The sequence below is a fragment of the Gopherus evgoodei genome, chromosome 4 (genome assembly GCF_007399415.2).
Source record: "Gopherus evgoodei ecotype Sinaloan lineage chromosome 4, rGopEvg1_v1.p, whole genome shotgun sequence".
NCBI lineage: Eukaryota > Metazoa > Chordata > Testudines > Testudinidae > Gopherus > Gopherus evgoodei.
This window is the reverse complement of record NC_044325.1, coordinates 89,427,249-89,448,094: the sequence shown is the minus strand read 5'-3', so window position 1 is coordinate 89,448,094 and position 20,846 is coordinate 89,427,249. Positions and strand designations below refer to the sequence as shown.

The window sequence follows — 20,846 nt, the reverse complement described above, 5'->3', positions numbered from 1 at the left end:
TGCTTCTGCCAACAGGCAGCAACCATAACTTCTTAAATAAGGATGATTCAAGGTACATTAATACTTCATCTTTCCAATGCCATTGATTGCTTCAACTGGAGTGGCTGCCGTTGTCATCTTGAACTAACAGTTTGACAGGATTTCATAAATGCCAGGAGACACCAACAAAGTCTGAAATTCCTTTGTATTTATGCCGCTGCACCACCATCACCAATGACATATTGCAAAACTTTATGATTTAAAAGTTAACGTGCACAACAAAGTTAAAATCAGCCAAAATATTTTTGCTAGTACTCCCTAGATTTGAGTTTGGGGATAAGGGAGCAGTGGAAGGAAAAACATTTTCAATGGGAATTCCTCAACATTAGAATTTGATGGCTCGGGGAGGCGAGGGGAAGAAATCTGTTTCATGGCTCAGGAGTTTTGTATAGACATTTAGTCAATTTAGGCCATGGCTACACTTACAGTTCTGCAGCGCTGGTAGTTACAGCTGTGTTCGTACAGCCGTGTAGGGCCAGAGCTGCAGTGTGGCCACACTGACAGTTACCAGTGCTGCAGTGTGGCCACACTTGCAGCATTTGCAGCGCTGTTGGGAGTGGTGCATTGTGGGCAGCTATCCCAGCATTCAAGTGGCTGCAACATGCTTTTCAAAAGAGGGGGGTGGGGTGGAATGTGACAGGGAGCGTGGGGGAGACAGAGAGAATGGATTTTTGGAACTGACACTGTTCTCAGCTCCCTGCCTTGCAAGTTCTAAGGACTGGAAGACACACAGTGCCTACCTTCAATCATTTTAAAAGTTCTGACCCTTCCGCCACCCCTCTCTCATTCACTAAATGCAAATTATGCACTCCTAAATAGCCGTCAGACCAGATAAGCATCTGCTCAACATGGACTTCCCCCTCCCCCTCTGCCGTGTGAGCGTGCTGTTTCTCTCTTCAAGCAAACAGCTGTGAACATTCCAAAGTAATTCCCCTGCCTGCCTCCGCTCGCTCAGCAAACAGGAGCTGTGTTTGTTTTTTAAATAAGCAGTTTGGCAGAACTCCTAGCTCCCCCTTTCTTCCGGTTTGTTGTGGACAGGAATTCTGGGATACCTCCTTATACCCCGGAGGTCAATAAAAGCGCTGGTGGGGTCCACACTTGCTGACCAGTGCTGGATCACCAGCGCTGGAATCGCTACACCCAAGGCTCGACCGGGTGTACAGCCAGCGCTGCAACCAGGGAGTTGCAGCGCTGGCTGTGCTTTGCAAGTGTGGCCACATCCTAAGTTACAGCGCTGCAACCCCCTCACCAGCGCTGCAACTCTCTAGTGTAGCCATAGCCTTAGTTGTGCTTCAACTTGCAATATTTTTAAACACAGCACAATCAACACTATTTGCAAATAGAGGCAAAACACACAGGTAAGACTAATGTCCTCTTGGTGCTAACTTACACTTGAATTCTGCAGCTTGAGTTTCCACTGACTGCTAGCATTACCTGCACACATTTCTGTCTACCATCTAGAACACTGCCAAGTGTTTCAGAAAAAGCTTCAATCGAAAACATCTTACCTCATTATCTGAAGATCTTCTTGTGCTCTGGCTAATGCTGTTTCTGCAAGCTTTGCTCTGTGTTCCATACATTTCAACTGTTCAAGGATTGCTGTGTTATCACTTAATCCACTAGGGTCCAAGATGTTTGTAGAAGCATAAAGATCTTCTATGTCTAAAGAAGCAAAAAACAAATATCATCAACCACTGTCAACTGACAGCATTACCTAATTACAGGTAGGTAGGTAGGTGTGTGTGTGTGTAATAAAAATAATGGGATAAATTAAGTGCCTGATGCTGCTACCTTCATTCACTAAATAGTACCTTATTCTACAAGTATCTTCATGGACAGGACTACTGGCAGAGCAAGATAACACTTAACATAAATGAGCATGGAGGAGGTAGGCCCTTAACACCAGTACACTCAAAAAATCTACCTTTCAAAATGTGTCTGAATGCTAGTCTTCATGACTTAACAAATCAGACAATTCTCTTTAGCTGAAGCCAATAAAGGTGGTACACCTTGCTTTACCAATTACCTTAGCCAAGAGCTAGAAGGCTATTAACTCAAAAGACAAGTTGTTCTACAAGATGAAGGCTTTCATAACTAGCATGCTACAAAAATATATTCACAGCCCTTCAAACTCATCCCTCAGGGCTGTTGTGGAGCTTAATAAAAATGGGTGAGATGCTTTGAGCTCTATAGGTAAGTAGAATTCATTATTATTAAAATAGTGCCTTGGACTCAAAATATAGGTCCAACCTTGCACCCACTGAACACAGCAGACATAACTCTCACTGGATGTCAACAGTGCAGAATTAGGCCCCACCACACTTAGGAGATGAGCATATCTCTGGTTTGTCTTTCCTGGACTAGCGAGAAGCACCGCAGAGAAAATGAGCTTGGATTTAGGGACCAAATACACCTTTGCTTTGATCTAATGGAGCTATGCATTTCAGGGGTGGGGGGAGGGGGGTTGCACAAGGCCAACAAGAGCTATGGCAACAGAAATTCTAGAACCAGTGACACTGGAACACTTTTTACAGTGCAGATACTGAAAGCCAGCTGTCCCCGAAATTTTTACTTCACATACCCCCTTTACTCCCATCCATGCCCTCTCTCCCCATAGCTGGGGCGAGGAACAGGCCACGGCTCCGGGAGGACAGAGGTGGGAGAAGTCATGGACAAGGGTGAGGGGCTGAGGCTGGAACCACAGCTAGGGGTGGAGGCTAGGACCCCAGGGTGCGGTGCCAGGAACAGAGCCCCAGGCACCAGGTCAGCAGCAGACGGGACCCAGGCACAGGGCTAGGACCCAGAACCCCACACAAAACCTGGGGGTCCAGCAGCACCCCCGAATCCCTAGTTCCCATGCCTATGTCTAGAACTGGTGAGGGTCATGGAGGATGGAGGAAGTAATGCTTCCACACCACTCAGAACAGGAAACAAAATCACTATCCCACCCTAAAGGCAGTCTTAGAATCACAGGATATGAGGGATGGAAGGGACCTCGGATGTCATCTAGTCCAACCCCCTGCTCAAAGCAGGACCAATCCCCAGACAGATTTTTGCCCCAGATACCTAAATGGCCCCCTCAAGGACTGAACTCACAACCCTGGGTTTAGCAGGCTAATGCTCAAACCTCTGAGCTAGCCCTCCCCACTAGTCCCCAACATGAACGTTAGGAGGAAAATGCAGGGCAGAAAACTACCGAGAGGGAGGGAGAAGAAAAGGGAGCAAGCGCAAGCATGGAACATGTTAGAAACCATCAAAAACACTTACAATGGAGGCACAGAGTAAAGCACAAATAAAGCCACAGAACAGGACTGAAGTGGATGTCAAAGCCACGACAAGCCATTGGTAAAACAGTCATGAAGTACAGGACATTGCTCCTGAAGTCCTGGAGAGAACCTTGTTATTTAGATTTTGTCAAGCAGCTTGGAAGTTACTTCAGTGGATCAACAGCAAAATCATAGCTTCCTCTAGATACAGTTTGGATGTTCTAAAAAATGAACCAGAGCTATATAGAGAGAGAATAATTTCTAATAACAGGAATAATTGGATTTAAAAATCATACCCCTGCTGGTAGGTCAATACTCATTTTACTCAATAGGTAAAAGTGAGATACACATTTGCAGCATGATTTTCTGAAGTGCTGAACAACTCTAACTCCTAATAACATCAAATGGAGCTGTGAGTACACAGCACTTCTGGAAATCTGGTCCTTGGCAACTTGCTCAAGTATAACATGCAAGTCAGCAGTATATTCAGAAAAATCCCTAGCTATCAGTTGGTTAGGAACTGGGTGCTACTGTCTTGTGTGCTACTGCAATACAGAAAATTCTAATTAAGACAGGGTCCCCCTTGTACTAGGTACTGTACAAACATAGGGCACGGTCCCTGCCCTACAAAACTTACAATTTAAATGAAGGAAAGATACACCAAGTGAGTGACAAAAATAGTATTGGCAAAGGGGAGGAAGAATACAAGTAACATAGATATAAGTTGTGTGAGATAAACAAGTGATTTGTATAGGTCATCAGAACTCCAAGGTGGAAACACAATTCTATAATGTATAATTTTGTTATATTATTGTATTTGTTGGGTACCTAATGAAAGACAACAAATAGAAAACGTGAAGTAGTTTTCAATGACAGATCTTCCTCTAATGTGTTTATTTGTATGTGTTGGGATTAATTTTAAGTACCCAAATGGAATATTCAAAGATGTTTTGCTGCAGCATAAGAATGGAAATTCCATAAACATTCAAAGTTAAGTATGACACTCCCTCCCCAATCTGTTCATACAACCTCTTATTTTTTCATTTGATACAAAATATTCATAGATCACTTCACATGACCTTTTTGGATAGTCCATTGCCCTGGGAAATGTAAATCTAGCCCATCTACAGCTACGGATATTGTCTCACCTGGGATGTACTAAACTAGGAAAGGGACGAATTCACTTAATTTTCTAGTAGGCTATACTCTGACTGAAAAGTCTTACCAAACTGAAGTAATAGATCATCTTCTAGCTCTGGTTTCAAGTACTCCTCTTCCTCCCAAGGCAGTGGGCTGCCGAGAGAATTCAAGTACTCTGCAGTTGGTTTCTAGACAGAAGTTAAATGAGCATGTGAAATAAGGTTCTTCAAAATCATAGGACCTTAGTTTAAGAAGTAAACTACAAGACAACTATGTTAGTTTCACTTTTCTCCCATCATTAAAATCACCTGGGCTGCAAGTGTCTAAACGACTTATTAAAATAACCTTGTAGCAAAAGCTGAGAGAGAAGCATTACTTGGCAACATGATGCAGAGCAGAGGTTCTCAACCTTTTTCTTTCTGAGTCCCCTCCGCCCCCCCGCAACATGCTCCAGGCCCTACTTGTTCCACAACAACTGTTTTTTTGCATATAAAAGCCAGGGCTGGCATTAAGGAGTAGCAAGCAGGGCAACTGACCAAGGCCCCATGCCACAGAGGGCCCCACAAAGCTAAATTGGTCAGGCTTCGGCTTCAGCCCTAGCCCCAAATGTCAGGGCTTGGGGGCTTCAGCACATGGCAGGGGCCTTCTGCCCTGAGCCACAATGAGTCTAATACCGACCCTGCTTAAGAACCCCCTGAAACCTGCCTGCAGCCCCCCAGGGGGCCCTAGATCCCTGGTTGAGAATTGCTAAACTAGAGACGGGTACTCCTGGATTCCAGATCTGGCTCTGACAACAACTGTGACTTGGAGTAGGTCACTCAGAGCCCAGTTTTTACAAGTGCTGAGCCTCACAGCTCTAAGTAGTTGCATATGTTCAGCACATCCTGAGGGGAAAATCAGGCTCGAAACATCAGTTTCTCCATTTGCAACATTGCAACAATTACCTACCTCACAGGACTAATAGTAAGATGTAATTAACAAGTCCATACGACCTGAAGATGAAAGCATGCTTGGGCATTACAGGTCTCAAAAATGCTAAGCTGTGTAAGACCTCATCCATGCTAAAACTAAACTGAATCAGGAGAAAGAGTTACAACACATTAATAAGTTGTAGTGTACACAGGGACATGAAGCAGCCCCTACTACACTACAGCTCTGAACCAGATATCCTGACATCAGTAAAACAGAGACAGGGCCTAAAACAATCAAATTAGAAGTGCGCAATACTTCCAGTACTACTTAGGGTTTCTCCTTTTACACTTTCTACCCACCTTATGTAATCTAGTCTTAACTACCAGAGTGTGATTCTGTACAGACATGGATCCAGTGGCAAGGAAATCCCTTCCCTAAACTGAATGGAGCAGCGGTTGTTACTCCAACTGGGGCCAGCTAGGTAAATTCCACTCATTTCATCAAACCCCAATATGCAGCACAATCACATGAAGGCCAATTACTTGGACTTTATAGGAGACAGGAAAAATTGCCCTGGATGAATAAATCTTGTGTCTCAATTTTAAAATACTTTTAATTTACTTAAGGTGGATTTTACAAAATAAAAACTAAAAACCTTTTAAGCTGCTCAGAGATCTGCATAAATTCATTTATAAATTTTAAATCAATTTCCACACTTATTTCTAGAGACTTAATGCAGAATTATTCCATAAAAACAAACTCAAAATATCTTTTTCCCCATGCACAAAGTAAAAAATTAAATAAACTGTCCACTTACCTTCATTCTAACAAAGTTTATTAGCTTAATGTATCCATAAAACTCAAGTGCTGCAAAATAAAAAACAGCTCATGTAACATAAAATCACATTTGACAACAGTGCGAACGTTAATTAGTTGTTCAATTGGCCAGTGTTCCCAGGGGTGCACACTAATATTCAGAGCAGTGTCCCTATCTTAATTTGCCATCTACATTATTCTGATATTTTTCTTCAGGACTTAAGTGTCAGATCCTTTAATTCTGTCTTCAGTTTATATTTGCTACACACTAAAAACTGAACACATGTAAACATAGCTTATTTAAGAGGGAATTCTGTCACTTAGCAAACAGCTTTCCATTTGGCCTGCTGAGAAAGGCCGCAACATCCACAGTAACATCGATAGTAAGACTCTTTGGCTAGAAACCCGAGTATAAATGCTGGTATTTTATCCCATGACAATTTTGATACACATTAGCAGCTTTCTAATTATTGAATAAACTGTGTCAGCTAGGACTAATTTATGACAAACAATCCCTTAAACTGGCTATGCAGCACAGCAACAAAAGTGGTTTAAACATATCTCATATTCGCTATGCAACTATAGCAACAGAACTATTCCATTAGCTTGCTATATTAATCCTTCATTTACTCTAGTTCAAACCAGCAAGTGACCCATGCTGCAGAGAAAGACGAAAGGCCTCTCCTCCACCCTGGTCTGTCAATCTGACCTGGGAGGAAATTCCTTCCCTACCTCAAATACAGTGATCAGTTAAACCTTGAACATGTGGGCAAAACCGAGCAGACAGATACCTGGGAAATAATTCTCTGTCATAACTCTGAGCCCTCCCCATCTAGTGTCCCACCTCTGGTGATTGAGATATTTGCTAATAACAGTCACAGATAGGTCATATACCATTGTAGGCAATCTGACCTATAAAATCCCCTCCACAAACTTATCAAGCTCAGTGTTAAAACAAGTTAGGTTTTTTTGCCTCCACAACTCCCACTGAAAGGCTGTTCCAGAACTTTATTCCTCTGATGGTTAGAAACCATCCAAATTCAAACCAAAACTTATTGATGGACAGTTTATAGCCATTTGTCCTTGGGCTAACATTGGCCCTTAACTTAAATAACTCCTCTTGCTCCCAAGAACAAATGGCTGGAATGGGAGAAGGAGTAAAACAGAGAGCTGGAAGATTGCAAAAAGCAGCGACAGCGTGAGCTGGAAGAACAAGAGAAAGAGACAGCATGAGCTGGAGGAGAAAGAAAGGCAAAGGCAGCACAAGCTGGAGTTGGCCAAGCTGAGAAGCAGTGAACCCCCAGCTGCGGTGAGTGATGGGGGACCCAGGACTGCATGGGGATTTGATAAGGGTGTCCTGGCCCAGCGTAAAGAAGGGGAGGACATAGATGATTTCCTGAATGTCTTTGAAAATGCCTGCGAGCTGCACAGGGTTGACCGGCCAGTCAGGCTCCAGTTTCTCACCCCCTTACTGGACCCCAAAGCTGTGGCAATGTACAGCCGAATGAAAGGGGTGGAGGCAAGGGACTATGAACTGTTCAAAAAGGCCCTGCTACGCGAGTTTGCGCTGACTCCCAAGATGTACCGGAAAAGGTTCCAGAGTTCGCGTAAAACCCCTGAGGTCACATATCTAGAACTGGCCCTCCGGATGCAGGGATACGCCTACAAGTGGGCAGAAGGGGCCCCAACTAGGGAGGACCTAGTTAACCTAACAGTACTGGAGTAACTGTATGAACAGTGCTCATCCGACCTGAGGCTATGGTTGGTGGACAAAAAGCCAGAGGACCCGCGACGTGCGGGGCAGCTGGCCGATGAGTTTGTGAACAGCCCGTCGGGGGTGGCAGGAGTCCCAAAGGAACAGGTCCGCCATGATGCAGAGAAAGCGTCACCCTGAGACCTCCCAAAGGGGGAGCATGGAGAACTGGGGAGCATCCAGCGTCAGGACCAACCAACTGGCTCGAGGGGACCAACGGGACATGAGCTGCTATCATTGTGGCCAGAGAGGCCACATATGGACCCAGTGCCCCAAGCTCAAGGACAGATCGAGCAGACCAAACCCACACAGGTTTAACTGGGTAGGGACCCTTCCAGATGAAGGGCCAGCTTCCCAGAAAATGGGGGCTGACAGCTTCCCAACTGCTCAGGAGGGAGGAGTGCCCCAGGCCAGCTCCTCTGGAGGACTGGATGCTCCGGACATAAGGTTCTCTGTTTACAGGGTGGGCACGGGGCTATCCCTGCAGAACGAGTGCCTCGCTCCCCTGGAGGTGGACAGGAGGAAGGTCGATGGATACTGGGACACAGGCACTGAGGTGACGCTGGCCCGGCCCAAGGTGGTACCTTCAGATCAAGTGATGCCCAACACCTATCCGACCCTGACGGGGGTAGGCAGGGCCCAATTCAAGGTGCCTGTGGTGAGGGTACATCTGAAATGGGGCGGCAGGAGGACCTCAAAGATGTGAGGGTGCACCACCATTTGCCCACTGAGGTGTTAATGGGAGGGACCTGGAATACTGGCCAAGCAACCACCGGAACGCCCTGGTCATGACCCAAAGCCAGCGAGGGGCACTGCGCCCTAACCTCGGGAAGGGTACCTTGCCAAAGCCGCAGGACTCTACCCCAGTGAGGAAGGAGTACCCAGGGACAAGGCTCAGGGTGGCTGAGGCTTCAGGCCCAGCCAGAGAGGGAGCAGGTCCCCATCCCTGTCCCAGCTGCTGAGTTCCAGACCAAGTTGCAGAAAGATCCCTCCGAGCAGAAGCTAAGGGATCTGGCCGACCTCAGTGCGGTACAGACCGAGGGAGAGGTTGCCAGAAAAGGTTCCTGTGGGAGAAGGGTTTCTTATACTGAGAATGGGCTTCTCCAGGGGAAATGGAGGCATGGGGGAGAGGAATTAGGAGACAGCTGTTGGTAGCCCGGAAGTATTGCAGCCAGCTGCTGTACCTGGCCCATGACATTCCCCTGTCAGGGCACCAGGGAATCTGGCACACGAGGCAGAGGCTGCTACAGAACTTTTACTGGCCTGGGGTCTTTATTACTGTCTGACAGTATTGCCGGTCCTGTCGCCCATGTCAGAGGGTAAGAAAAGCCCAGGACAAGGGGAAAATGGCTTTAAGGCCCTTGCCCATCATACAGGAGCCTTTCCAGAGGGTGGCCAAGGTCAAAATGGGGGCTCTTAACCAAGAGAGCCCGAATTACAGCCCTCCAGACTGGAACGCTGGGAGAAGACCCAATCCCAGTTTAAATCCCAGGGGTATTGGAGTGGGAAAAGGGCACAGGCCGCATAAGCCTTACCACATGTGGACTACAAGTGCCATCGAGCATACCCGACCTAAAGTGGGCATGAAACTGGAAGGGCCTGGTGTAATTCCCACCAAGGAATGGGAGGGATGCTGGTGCATCCATGGGAATGTTGGTAGGTTTGAACTTCCCCAGGTCACTGGCTAAAGTGACCCCACTCAGTTCAGTCTCAAAGTGGGGAGAGATGTGACGAAGTGGGAATGTTCTTAATGGTTTTTTTGAATACTGAGTGGGGAGTACTGACCTGGGAAGGTTTCAGAAGAGTTCTGTTGGAACTGTCTGCATTGGGGATGGGAGACTTTCCTTGAGGGAGGATACCTGAGCACGTAACAAGAGAACCCAGGAGGGGAGTTGGAGACCAGGTGACACCTTTGCCCGGAAAACTGGACAAAGGCTGGGGTAGGAGCCGGGGGTGGGGGGGGGAGGCGGAGGCTGAGTGAGACGGCTGGAGGGAGTTTCAGTTTGGAGCTGGCTGGGAAAACGGAGGGGAGCCCAGATGGGGCTCTGGTCTCCCTGACCCCCTCCCGCCCACCACCACTACCCCCAAAGTGGACCTAACTGAAGGGGTCCTGTTGTCTGTACCTGCAAGATCTGTCTTGGACTGTGTTCCTGTCATCTAAATAAACCATCTGTTTTACTGGCTGACTGAGAGTCATGGTGAATTGCAGGAAGCCGGAGGTGCAGGGCCTTGTCTCCCTCAAACTTCGTGACAAATCCCTATCTAGGTTCTTATTACCATATCCGTCACTGTAATATCTTAGTATCTGAGTGCCTGTAATTCCATCAGTTCCACCCCCTCACCGCCATCTGCTTCACATCAACCTCCCCTCACTAGGAGCTCCCATATCTACCACCCTGCTTTAATGTCTCCCTATTCACTTCACATCCAATCCACATCCACCTCTCTCCCTAGTAAATAATTTCTGAGATTTATCCTACACTACTTGTAGAACCATGACAGGGACCCTGGTTACAACATGACTGCCCTGACACTATAAAGCAATTCTATTCTGCAGCGTAAACAGGTCTTATTTAAAATGATTTAAACCCCAACGTGTCAAAAGGATAACAACCTTTTAAGATGGGTCCCCTGGCAACAGCAGAATTATAAATGTAGATGGGACTGCACCCGGTGAAAAACAGTTGAGGCATTTTCAGATCTTAGAATGCCCTAGTACAAACATGGCTGTTTAGCGTAGCAGGTATGAAAAAGCAGAAAGAGCTAAGAAGGGAAGATGGCTCTTGGGTAGATGCACTCAGCTATGTTAGCAGTAACTGTCAGATGCTGTTCACACTTAAGCTCTGTCTAAACTGTAGACAGAACCGGTTTACTGATAGAAATAAAGGACAAAAAGTGCCCAACATTGAAATGTTGTATAGGAATTTTATTAGGCTTAGTAGGGCATAAATGGCCCAGACAGAAATATGTTTTGTTTGCCAAGTCTTCAGAAGGAGGGTTTTTTTTTCCTTTTTAAAAAATGTTTCTTTTATGGTCCACAAAAAAAAATTTAAATAAAATGGTCATTTCATGGCAAAGAGTTAAAAATTATCACAGAAGTACTTACCATGCTTATGGATCATGTTACTAATATTAAACTGATGCACCGATTTACAGTGGGAAAATGTATCTTCAGCAGAACTGAACAGCCTGCAGGTAAAAAGAGAGAGATGAATATACATTAAGTCAACAGTATTATAACATTAATTTAAAATTTGATTTTTTTTTTTTTTGGTGTGACATACATGAAAGAGTCTAACCTATCCCATGCTGATGTTATAAATCATTTAAACAAACTTTTGCATTTTAGTAGAGGAAGTATTAAGTGGTGCCTAAATATTTCTTACCTACCACCACAAAGTTGAGTAGCCTAATTGTTTTTTGTGGAGTGCTTTGAGATAACATGACAGACAAACACCAAGATTTTTGTTTTAAAATTTCCCACAGGATTCATTTTATTGACAAAAGCTAGATGTCAGGTTATGATTTTCATGTGCTGACTGGTAAAGAAGACAGGTTTCAGAGAGGTAGCCGTGTTATTCTGTATCAGTAAAAATGACGAGGAGCCCTTGTGGCACCTTAGAGACTAATAAATTTATTTGAGCATAAGCTTTCATGGGCTATAACCCACCTCATCAGATGTATGGAGTGGAAAATACAGTAAGCAGGTATAAATAGACAGCACATAAAAAGATGGGAGTTGCCTTACCAAGTGTGGGGGGGTCGGTGCTAATGAGGCTAATTCAATTAGGGTGGATGTGGCCATTCCCAACAGTTGACAAGAAGGTGTGATATCCATTATGAATGTGGAAGCCCTCTACACCAACATTCCACACAAAGATGGACTACAAGCCATCAGGAACAGTATCCCCAATAACGTCACGGCAAACCCGGTGGCTGACTTTGTGACTTTGTCCTCACCCATAACTATTTCAGATTTGGGGATGATTTATACTTTTAAATCAGCGGCACTGCTATGGGTACCCGCACGGCCCCAAAGTATGCCAACATTTTTATGGCTGACTTAGAACGCTTCCTCAGCTCTCGTCCCCTAGCACCACTACTCTACTTGCACTACATTGATGACATCTTCATCATCTGGACTCATGGGAAAGAGGCTCTTGAGGAATTCCACCATGACTTTAACAATTTCCAACCCACCATCAACCTCAGCCTGGACCAGTCCACACAAGAGACCCACTTCCTGCACACTATAGTACAAATAAGCGATGGTCACATGAACATCACCCTATACCAAAAAGCTACTGACTGCTATACTCACCTACTTGCCTCCAGCTTTCATCCAGACCACATCCATTGTTTACAGCCAGCCCTCAGATACAATCACATTTGCTCCAATCCCTCTAAAAAAATCATTGGATTTTTTTCATTTAAGGTTTTTTCCTCAAAAAGCATTATCTAAAGATAAAGATGTATCTTAATTAACACTACCTCAATATAATGCTGTCCTCGGAAGCCAAAAAAATCTTACTGCATTATAGGTGAAACCACTTTATATCGAACTTGCTTTGATCCACCGGAGCGTGCAGCCCCGCCTCCCAGGAGCACTGCTTTACCACGTTATATTCAAATTCATGTTATATCAGGTCACGTTATATCAAAGTAGAGGTGTACATTATAGCTCAAAGATATCTCATCATGGAATAGGGATTATAAATTCTATAGTATGAGACAATATATTCATGCAATGTTTAAGAAAATTTTTGTAAATTAGTTCCAATAGTTCATGGATTAGGGACCTAATTTTATGGGGTTCCAAGGGTTTCTGTATAGATTATTTAGGTTAATCTTTCTATATACCCAATGGGACTCAATGCCCAGTCTAAAAAATAAAAATCAGAGATGCTTAGTGTTCCAGTTCTCAAACTGAGAATGTGTGTCTCCAGAGATAACATGCTTGTTAACAGCAAAAATGTTTTTAAATAAATATATAGAGGTGTGAAGTAACAGACCTCAAACCTATTGTCCCTCTACAAATTTGTGTACACAGAGTCAATCCCTTGCCTCTCTCAAAAGGTGCAAAGTTTCAAAAAGTTCAATGAATAGAAGATTGTTGAGTGTGGAATAGCTTTGGACAAGGAGAGGAAGTCTGGAGATAACTGTGAGAAGGGAGGGACAGGCAGTAGAAACAAAAGTGATGCTGCTCAAATAGTTTATTCCAGAAGTCTGGAGGTCTTTCTGAGTGTAGCCTTCATTAATTTGAGATCTACCATACTATTCTCTCATGAAAAGGGAAAACCTATAATGGCAGCAGGCCATAAAAGAGACTCAGTTTGGGAATAAGAAACATTCACGAAATATATGTTTGCTGATGATGTTTTAAAGAAAGTCACACCAGTGAACTGGTGAAAGTCACTTAAGCACTTGGATTCAGAAGTGCTGAAGTGATAATCTCACTGCCAGTGTAGAAAGAATATTTTCTTCCTTTGGACTAATTCATTCAAATCTGAGAAATCGTTTGAGACTTGAAAAAGCAGGAAAGGTTGTTTTTCTTTTCCAGATTATGAACAAACTAGAAGATGAAGATGACTGAGTTTGCTGCAGAAGCCAATATTTTAAAATTTCTCATGTTGACCTGGCTGACAAAGTTAATTTAATTTTTGTGAGTTTTTTTTTAATTTCATTTAACTATTTTAGTTAAAAACAATTTTAACAAAAACAAACCTGATTTTAAAAAAACTTGAACGTTTAAATTGAAAAATTCATATGCTTGTTTTGTTAAAATATCATGTTTGCTGTTGAACAAAAAAATCCATAACGTTGCTGTTTTTGTTAAAAAAACAATTTAAATGTCTGTCTGGTGATGTTCTCCTAATACAGTATGGCAAGAAAATCCTCCAAATATTAATGATTAACCTGTTGAACTGGAGATAGAGCACCTCCCAATGACTTCATAAATATCTCCTTCAATTACCTTTGGTAAATGAAATAACCAATCATCCATTTTCTGATATAGCAGTAAAACTAATCTGAAAAGTTTTCAAAATAAATCACTTAAAAAATGTATAGTGTGTATCTTCTAAAAATGAATCCTACCTCTATCTCTGAGCTGTGAAGAATATGTATAAAGGTTATAACAACCAACAAGAACGCACTTTTATGTAGAAATCCATGATTAAATTGAGTCTTCCTAACTAGTGATTTAAATCAGCTTCCACCCTGTACAATACCCACCTGGGGAAGTGAAGAAACCGACTGAGAGAAGGGTTCCCAGAAGTCACACCTACTACAGGACAGGCCCAATAAAGAAAGTAACAGAATGCTACTTGCCATCACCTACAGCCTCAGCTAAAATCTCTCCAGTGCATCATTAAGGATCTACAACCTATGCTGAAGGACGAACCCTCACTCTCACAGGCCTTGGGAGAGAGGCCAGTCCTTGTTTACAGACAGCCTCCCAACCTGAAGCAAATACTCACCAGCAACTGAACACCACACAACAGAAACACTAACCCAGGAACCAATCCCTGCAACAAACCCCATTGCCCAACTCTGTCCGCGTATCTATTCAAGTGACACCACCATAGGACCTAACCACATCAGTCACGCCATCAGGGTCTCATTCACCTGCACATCTACCAATGTGATATATGCCATCATGTACCAGCAATGCTCCTCTGCCATGTACACTGGACAAACTGGACAGTCTCTCTGCAAAAGAATAAACGGACACAAATCAGACATCAAGAACTGTAACAATCAAAAACCAATAGGAGAGCACTTCAGTCTTCCTGGACACGCACCAACAAACTTAAAAGTGGTCATTCTTCAACCAAAAACAGACTTCAACAAGAAACTGTAGAACTGGAATTAATTGGTGAACTTGACACCATCAAAGTAGGCTTGAATAAAGGCTGGGAGTGGCCGGGTCAGTACAAAAAGTAAATTTCCTTCTGTTGATACTCACACCTTCTAATCCACTGTTGGAAATGGGCCACATCCACCTTGATTGAATTGGCCCCGTTAGCACTACAAAAAGTAATTTTCACCCCTTCTTGTCAAATGTTGGGAATGGCCATATTCACCCTAATTTAATTAGCCTCGTTAGCACTGACCTCCAGTTGGTAAGACAACTCCCATCTTTTCATGTGGGGTATATTTATACCTGCTTACAGTATTTTCCACTCCTTGCATCTGATGAGATGGGTTATAGCCCACGAAAGCTTATGCTCAAATAAATTTGTTAGTCTCTAAGGTGCCACAAGGACTCCTCGTTGTTTTTACTGATACAGAACAACACAGCTATCCCTCTGAAACCAGTCTTCTTTACCGGTAAGCACATGAAAATCATAACCTGACATCAAGTTTTTGTCAATAAAATGAAGTATGCCAGGTATCAGTAGGGATGATGGTACGCCAAATGCCAGCTCTGGCCAAGGCCTAGGGGTCAGCTGAGAACTGCTTAACTCACACCCGGAGGCTAGACCAACTCACTTGTGTGTTAGTATAGTTTAAAACAGATAACATGTATTTAATGTTTAAACTTCATGAAAAACTGGTGGGATGTTGCGTGCACTGTTTGCACTTATCTGTACCCTGTTAAAATATAATGGCCAACATTTGCATTGTAACGAAGTAACCTATCAAGTGAGAAAAATGTCAGTGTAATGTAAATGAAGAACTTTAACAGGGAAGTGCTAATTCCTGAACATTGAAAGCAAATGGTCATTGTGTGCGAGATCAAAGATCAAAGACTCTGTTAAGTGCATTCCTTCCCCTAGCTCCTCCACAAAGAAGGGAACAACATGCTTGCTGTCAGCTTAATTTCTGTGAAAGGAAGCTATAAATATGGACACAAGGAAGAATTCTTCATCTCCGGACTGTTGGGATTTTAACAGGGCAGAGTAACCAAATGAGAAGATGGAGATCCCCAGAGTTATAGCCCTAAAAGACTTTTGAGAAACTGGTAGATTACTACATCTCTGCTATCTTTTGAAACCACAGATTAATTTACCTGTACATATATTTTTACTCACTTTAACTTCTCAATAACTATCGTTCCTTTTTCTCAGATGATAAACCTTTACTTAGGTCTATACTAGACTTATATAACTATGTTGCTCAGGGGTATGAAAAATCCTGAGCAACACAGATCAGTATAACTAACTCCTCGTGTAGACGGCGCTATGACAGCAGAAGAGCTTCTCTCACCCACATAGTTAACCCACTTCCCTTAGAGACAGTAGCGAAGGGTTTGGCTACACTTGTGAGTTACAGTGCAATAAAGAAGTCCTAGGTGCACTAGCTTACTACTCGTCCACACTGGTAAGGCACATAGAGCTGACTCCTCGGCAACAGGGCTGCTAGTACTCCACCTCGGCAAGAAGAATAATGTTTACTGTGCCTTGGCTACAACACCCGGGTGTCAGTGTGAACAAGGTGTTGCGTTACTGCCCTCTGATCAGCCTCCAGAAACATCCCATAATCCCCTTAAGTCAAGTGACCACTCTTGTCATTGTTTTGAACTCCTGTAGGAATGCAGAAATGCCCTTTCAAAGCTCCGTTTCTGACAGCCAGCATACAAGCTGTTACCGTGGAATGCTGTCTGTGAGAGACAGAGGTGGGGAGTGGGAGGGGAGGTCTGCTGCTGTCTGAACTTACAAGACAGCATGCTGACATGTTCTCAGCCTCCCAAAAACCCACACTCTCTCCCCCAACATACATACAACACACTCCCTGTCACACTCCACCCCACCTTTCCCATTTTAAAAGCACGTTGCAGTCACTTGCAGGCTGCCCATAAAGCACCACTCCCAATGCCACTACAAGTGCCGCAAATGTGGCCATGCCACTGCGCTTGAAGCTGTAAGTGTGGACAGATTGCAGCGCTTTCCCCACTGCGCTCTGTAAAGGCTGGTTAACTCAAAGCACTCTACATCTGCAAGTGTAGCCACGCCCTAAGCCTACTGGACAAGCTCTCTCCCATCAACTTAAGAGGGTCAGCATTAAATCTCTGCAGCTGTGCTTATGCAGCATTTTAAGTGTAGATGTGCCCTTAGCCAATTCTATAGTAAGCTCCCAGGGTTGCCTTTGGTGTGAAATCTAGAATGCATATCCACCTGAGTGATTGGTCTCTTGGGATTGGATGTAACATGAGTATTTTGTGATTTCTGGCATAAATCACCATTTATATCACAGTCCAGCTTGCCTGGGTGGCAAGATAAACAGGAGCATCTAAAAGGGCTGACTCCATTATATGACCAGAATAATAGAACTGGAAGGGATCTCTAGAGGTCATCTAGTCAAGTCCCCTGCACTCAAGGCAGGACTAAATATTATCTAGACCATTCCTGACAGGTGTTTGTCCAACCTGCTCTTAAAAATCCTCAATGATAGAGATTCCACAGCCTCCCTAGGTAATTTATCCCAGCGCTTAACCTCTTTAACAGCTTTTCCTATTGTCCAACCTAAACCGCCCCTGCTGCAATTTAAGCCCATTCTCCTATCCTCAGAGGTTAATAAGAACAATTTTTCTCCCTCCTCCTTGTAACAACCTTTTATGTACTTGAAACTGTTCTCATGTCCCCTTTCAGTCTTGTCTTCTCTTCTCCACACTAAACAAACCCAATTTTTTCAATCTTCCCGCATAGGTCATGTTGTTTAGACCTTTAATCATTTTTGTTGCTCTTCTCTGGACTTTGTCCATATCTTTCCTGAATTGTGGTGACACAATAATCCAGTTGAGGCCATATCAGCACGGAGTAGAGCGGAAGAATTACTTCTCACGTCTTGCTTACAATACTCCTGCTAATACTCCCAGAATGATGTTAGCTATTTTTTCTTTTTTGTGTGCAAGTGTTACACTGTTAACTCATATTTAGCTTGTGATCCACTATGACCCCAGATCCCTTTCCATAGTACTCTTTCCTAGGCTGTCATTTCCCATTTTGTATGTGTGCAACTGATTGTGTGTACTCTTAAGTGGTGTACTTGGCATTTGTCCTCATTGAATTTCATCCTATTTACTTCAGACCATTTCTTCAGTTTGTCCAGATCATTTTGAATTTTAAACCTATCCTCCACAGCTCTTGCAACCTCTCCCATCTTGGTATCGTCCGCAAACTTTATAACTATGCCCATTATCTAAATCATTGACGAAGATGTGAACAGAATCAGACCCAGAACCTATCCCTGAGGGGTCCCACTCATTATGCCCTTCCAGCATGACTGTAAACCAGTGATAATGTAGGGATATTAAAAAAAGGTACTAACAGTGATTCCCCCAAGTGACAGTGATCCCCCAGTTTCACCAAGTAGAAAAATCTTGCAGTTCTTCCGTTAAAACTTGTAAGCTCCTATCTGCAGAAAACACTGATTGTATCTGTCCTGTGAAAGATACTCTATTACTATGTAAAACTTACAAACAAGTTAATTGACTTTGTTCTTGAAGTAAACACTATGCTAGCCTTAAGCTGTAATTGATACAATGTAAACAAACAGACTCCCACCCTCTGTGATTACAGGGGAGGAAATCTCATAGGAATTAACATACACCCCAAAAGTAGTGGAGACAGTAAATTAAAATATGGTTAAGATATGGAATGTATGTTGATGAATGTTTGATGTACGTGAATGGTTAGGGAGGTGCCAGCCTGGAAAGGATCCATCAGCCAAAGAATGTGTCAAGTGGACCACCAGACAACCCCTGGAGGGTAAACTGGGATCCACCTCAAACATCTGGAAGGAATGTGCCATTTTAAACGGTGTAGAGCCACCAGGAACATGCCATCTGCTGACTGAGTCAACAACAGCAGGATGAAACAGTTCCCAAAGACTAACATAGGAATTAATTCCTATAAAAATGGACTCTAAAAACTGAGGACTTTGAGTCCCTGGTTCTGCTGCCAACCTCCAGGAGCATCAGGTGCATCTGACACAGACTCGGCTCCATCCTCATGACCAAGATACCTGGCCAGTAACTTGGCATGAGCAACTTCTAGGCTGGTTACTATAACACCTATACAAACCTGAATGAATGATTGTGTGAATGAATATATATGTGTGTGTATGTATATAAGGAATAAATAGTGATAGGAATAAGTAGTAAAACAACGCTGTTTGCTTTTATCTTTTGCCTATTATATTTACAATAAATGTGGCATCTTTGCCTTAACCCCCTTAATAAGATCCTGCTGGTTTTTATTATATTGGTATAACAATAACTACTCTCTAGGAATGATTTTCCAACCAGTTATGCACCCACCTTATAGGTCCATCTAGGTTGTATTTCCTTAGTTTGTTTATGAGGCGGTCATGCGAGACAGTATCAAAAGCCTTACTAAAGTCAAGATATATCATATCTACCGCTTCCCTCCCTATCCACAAGGTTTGTTACCCTGTCAAAGAAAGCTATCAAGTTGGTTTGACATGATTTGTTTTTGACAAATCAATGCTGACTATTACTTATCACCTCATTATCTTCTAGGTGTTTGCAAATTGATTTCTTAATTGTTTACTCTATTATCTTTTCAGGTACAGAAGTTAAGTTGACTGGTCGGTAATTTCCCAGTTACAGTATAGACTATTGTAGTACTTTGGGAGTTTACATCTGGTACTGGGTTAATGAAATCTAATTGCGGAACATACCTCCAGTTTGAGGTGTCTGCCCTGCTTTTGAGTCTGCCTTGAGGCAGGCAATCATAAGACACTCCAGACAACATGACACTCATGTCATAGGAGACTAAAAGCCTCTATTTGCTGAGGAATAGAGTCAAGAGAAAGACAGCCCTTTGTTTTCCTCCCAGAAACACAATCTTTAAACAAACAAACACACACACACACAATTTTCCCCTACTTTAACCTTGACCCTGGGGAATCTTTCTAGCAAAAGAACTGCAAATCTCAAACTATGATCTATTTATTTTCTCAACCTGTGCCCATCACTATTCCCACCTACGAACTAAAGTTAGTATTAATATTACAATAGCAACTAAAAGTGCCAGCTGAGATCAGAGACCCATTATGCGAGGCACTGTAGAAACCTACAGCATCAGATCGTAAACTTTGGAACAGGAATTAAGCAGACAAGACACAGTGAATGAGAACAGAAACAGGGGCAGAGAAAGGGAGCACGAGTTACCCACAATCACTCAGCAAATCAGCAGCAGAGCTGGCCTCGCCTAACAGGAAAACACGCAGGAATAACGTGCTCTAGAATATTTGCTTTGAGAAAACAGCACCGCAAACACAAACCGCTCGTCTGAAGGCAGCTGGGTTCGGAGCAGGCGCTCAAGGAGACAAGCGGGTGCGAGAAGGTGGAAGGAAGGGCATCACCCCAGGGAGCAACGGGCAACTGGGGAGACTACGGGACGCCACCCGCGGGGCCTCTCCCAGCCAGTCACCGGTGCCCGGTCTGCCCGCAAGGTCCCCTCCCCCCCAGCATCAAGCCAGAAGCAGACACGAGGCACCGAGGTAGCCGCTCCCTTCTCGGCCCCCGAGCACCAGCTCCCCGGCTGCGCGCACGAACCGGTCACAGAAGAGGCAGGGGGTCTGCAGCTCCGCGAGGTCCTCCTCATCCTCCCAGGCCTCCTCGCCGCTGCTGTCAGACAGCTCCGGCATCTCCTCCTCCGCCGCCGCCCGGCCGGGCCCCGAAGCTGCGGGCACAAGGGAGAGGGTGAGCGACCCGCGCGCTGCCCCGCGGGCGGGGGAACGGGGCTGTCCGGGTACCCACCTGCAGGGGCTGCCCTGGAACACATACAGACACCACGGAATGCGCCACGCACCAGCAGCTCGCCCACGTGCGTGCGGGTAGCACAGCGGCCGCCCCGCCCCGCCCCGCCCCACTTCCGGGTTGTCGCTACAGACAGCGCCCAATACGGTTCGGAGAGAATGTGCGTGGAGGGGCGGAGCCGAGGTTACGA

At 44.2% G+C, this 20,846-nt stretch overlaps 1 protein-coding gene across 4 annotated transcripts in view; it reads right to left on the bottom strand.

Moving 5' to 3' along the window:
- The window catches only part of PRMT3 (protein arginine methyltransferase 3), a 123,371-nt gene extending 102,525 nt beyond the window's left edge, over nucleotides 1–20,846 (bottom strand). Inside the window, exons 1-6 of one of the 4 annotated variants that reach the window (XM_030560160.1) lie at nucleotides 20,657–20,846; nucleotides 20,453–20,579; nucleotides 11,033–11,115; nucleotides 6,175–6,224; nucleotides 4,531–4,633; nucleotides 1,548–1,701 (exon numbers count right to left, since the gene is read on the bottom strand). In XM_030560160.1, coding sequence (XP_030416020.1) covers nucleotides 1,548–1,701; nucleotides 4,531–4,633; nucleotides 6,175–6,224; nucleotides 11,033–11,115; nucleotides 20,453–20,579; nucleotides 20,657–20,681 — 542 coding nt within the window. In that variant the 5' untranslated portion in view covers nucleotides 20,682–20,846. Of the gene's footprint in view, nucleotides 1–1,547; nucleotides 1,702–4,530; nucleotides 4,634–6,174; nucleotides 6,225–11,032; nucleotides 11,116–12,247; nucleotides 12,268–20,452; nucleotides 20,580–20,656 lie in introns of those variants that run through there. The other 3 variants (XM_030560163.1, XM_030560159.1, XM_030560161.1) reach the window with 3 other exon arrangements.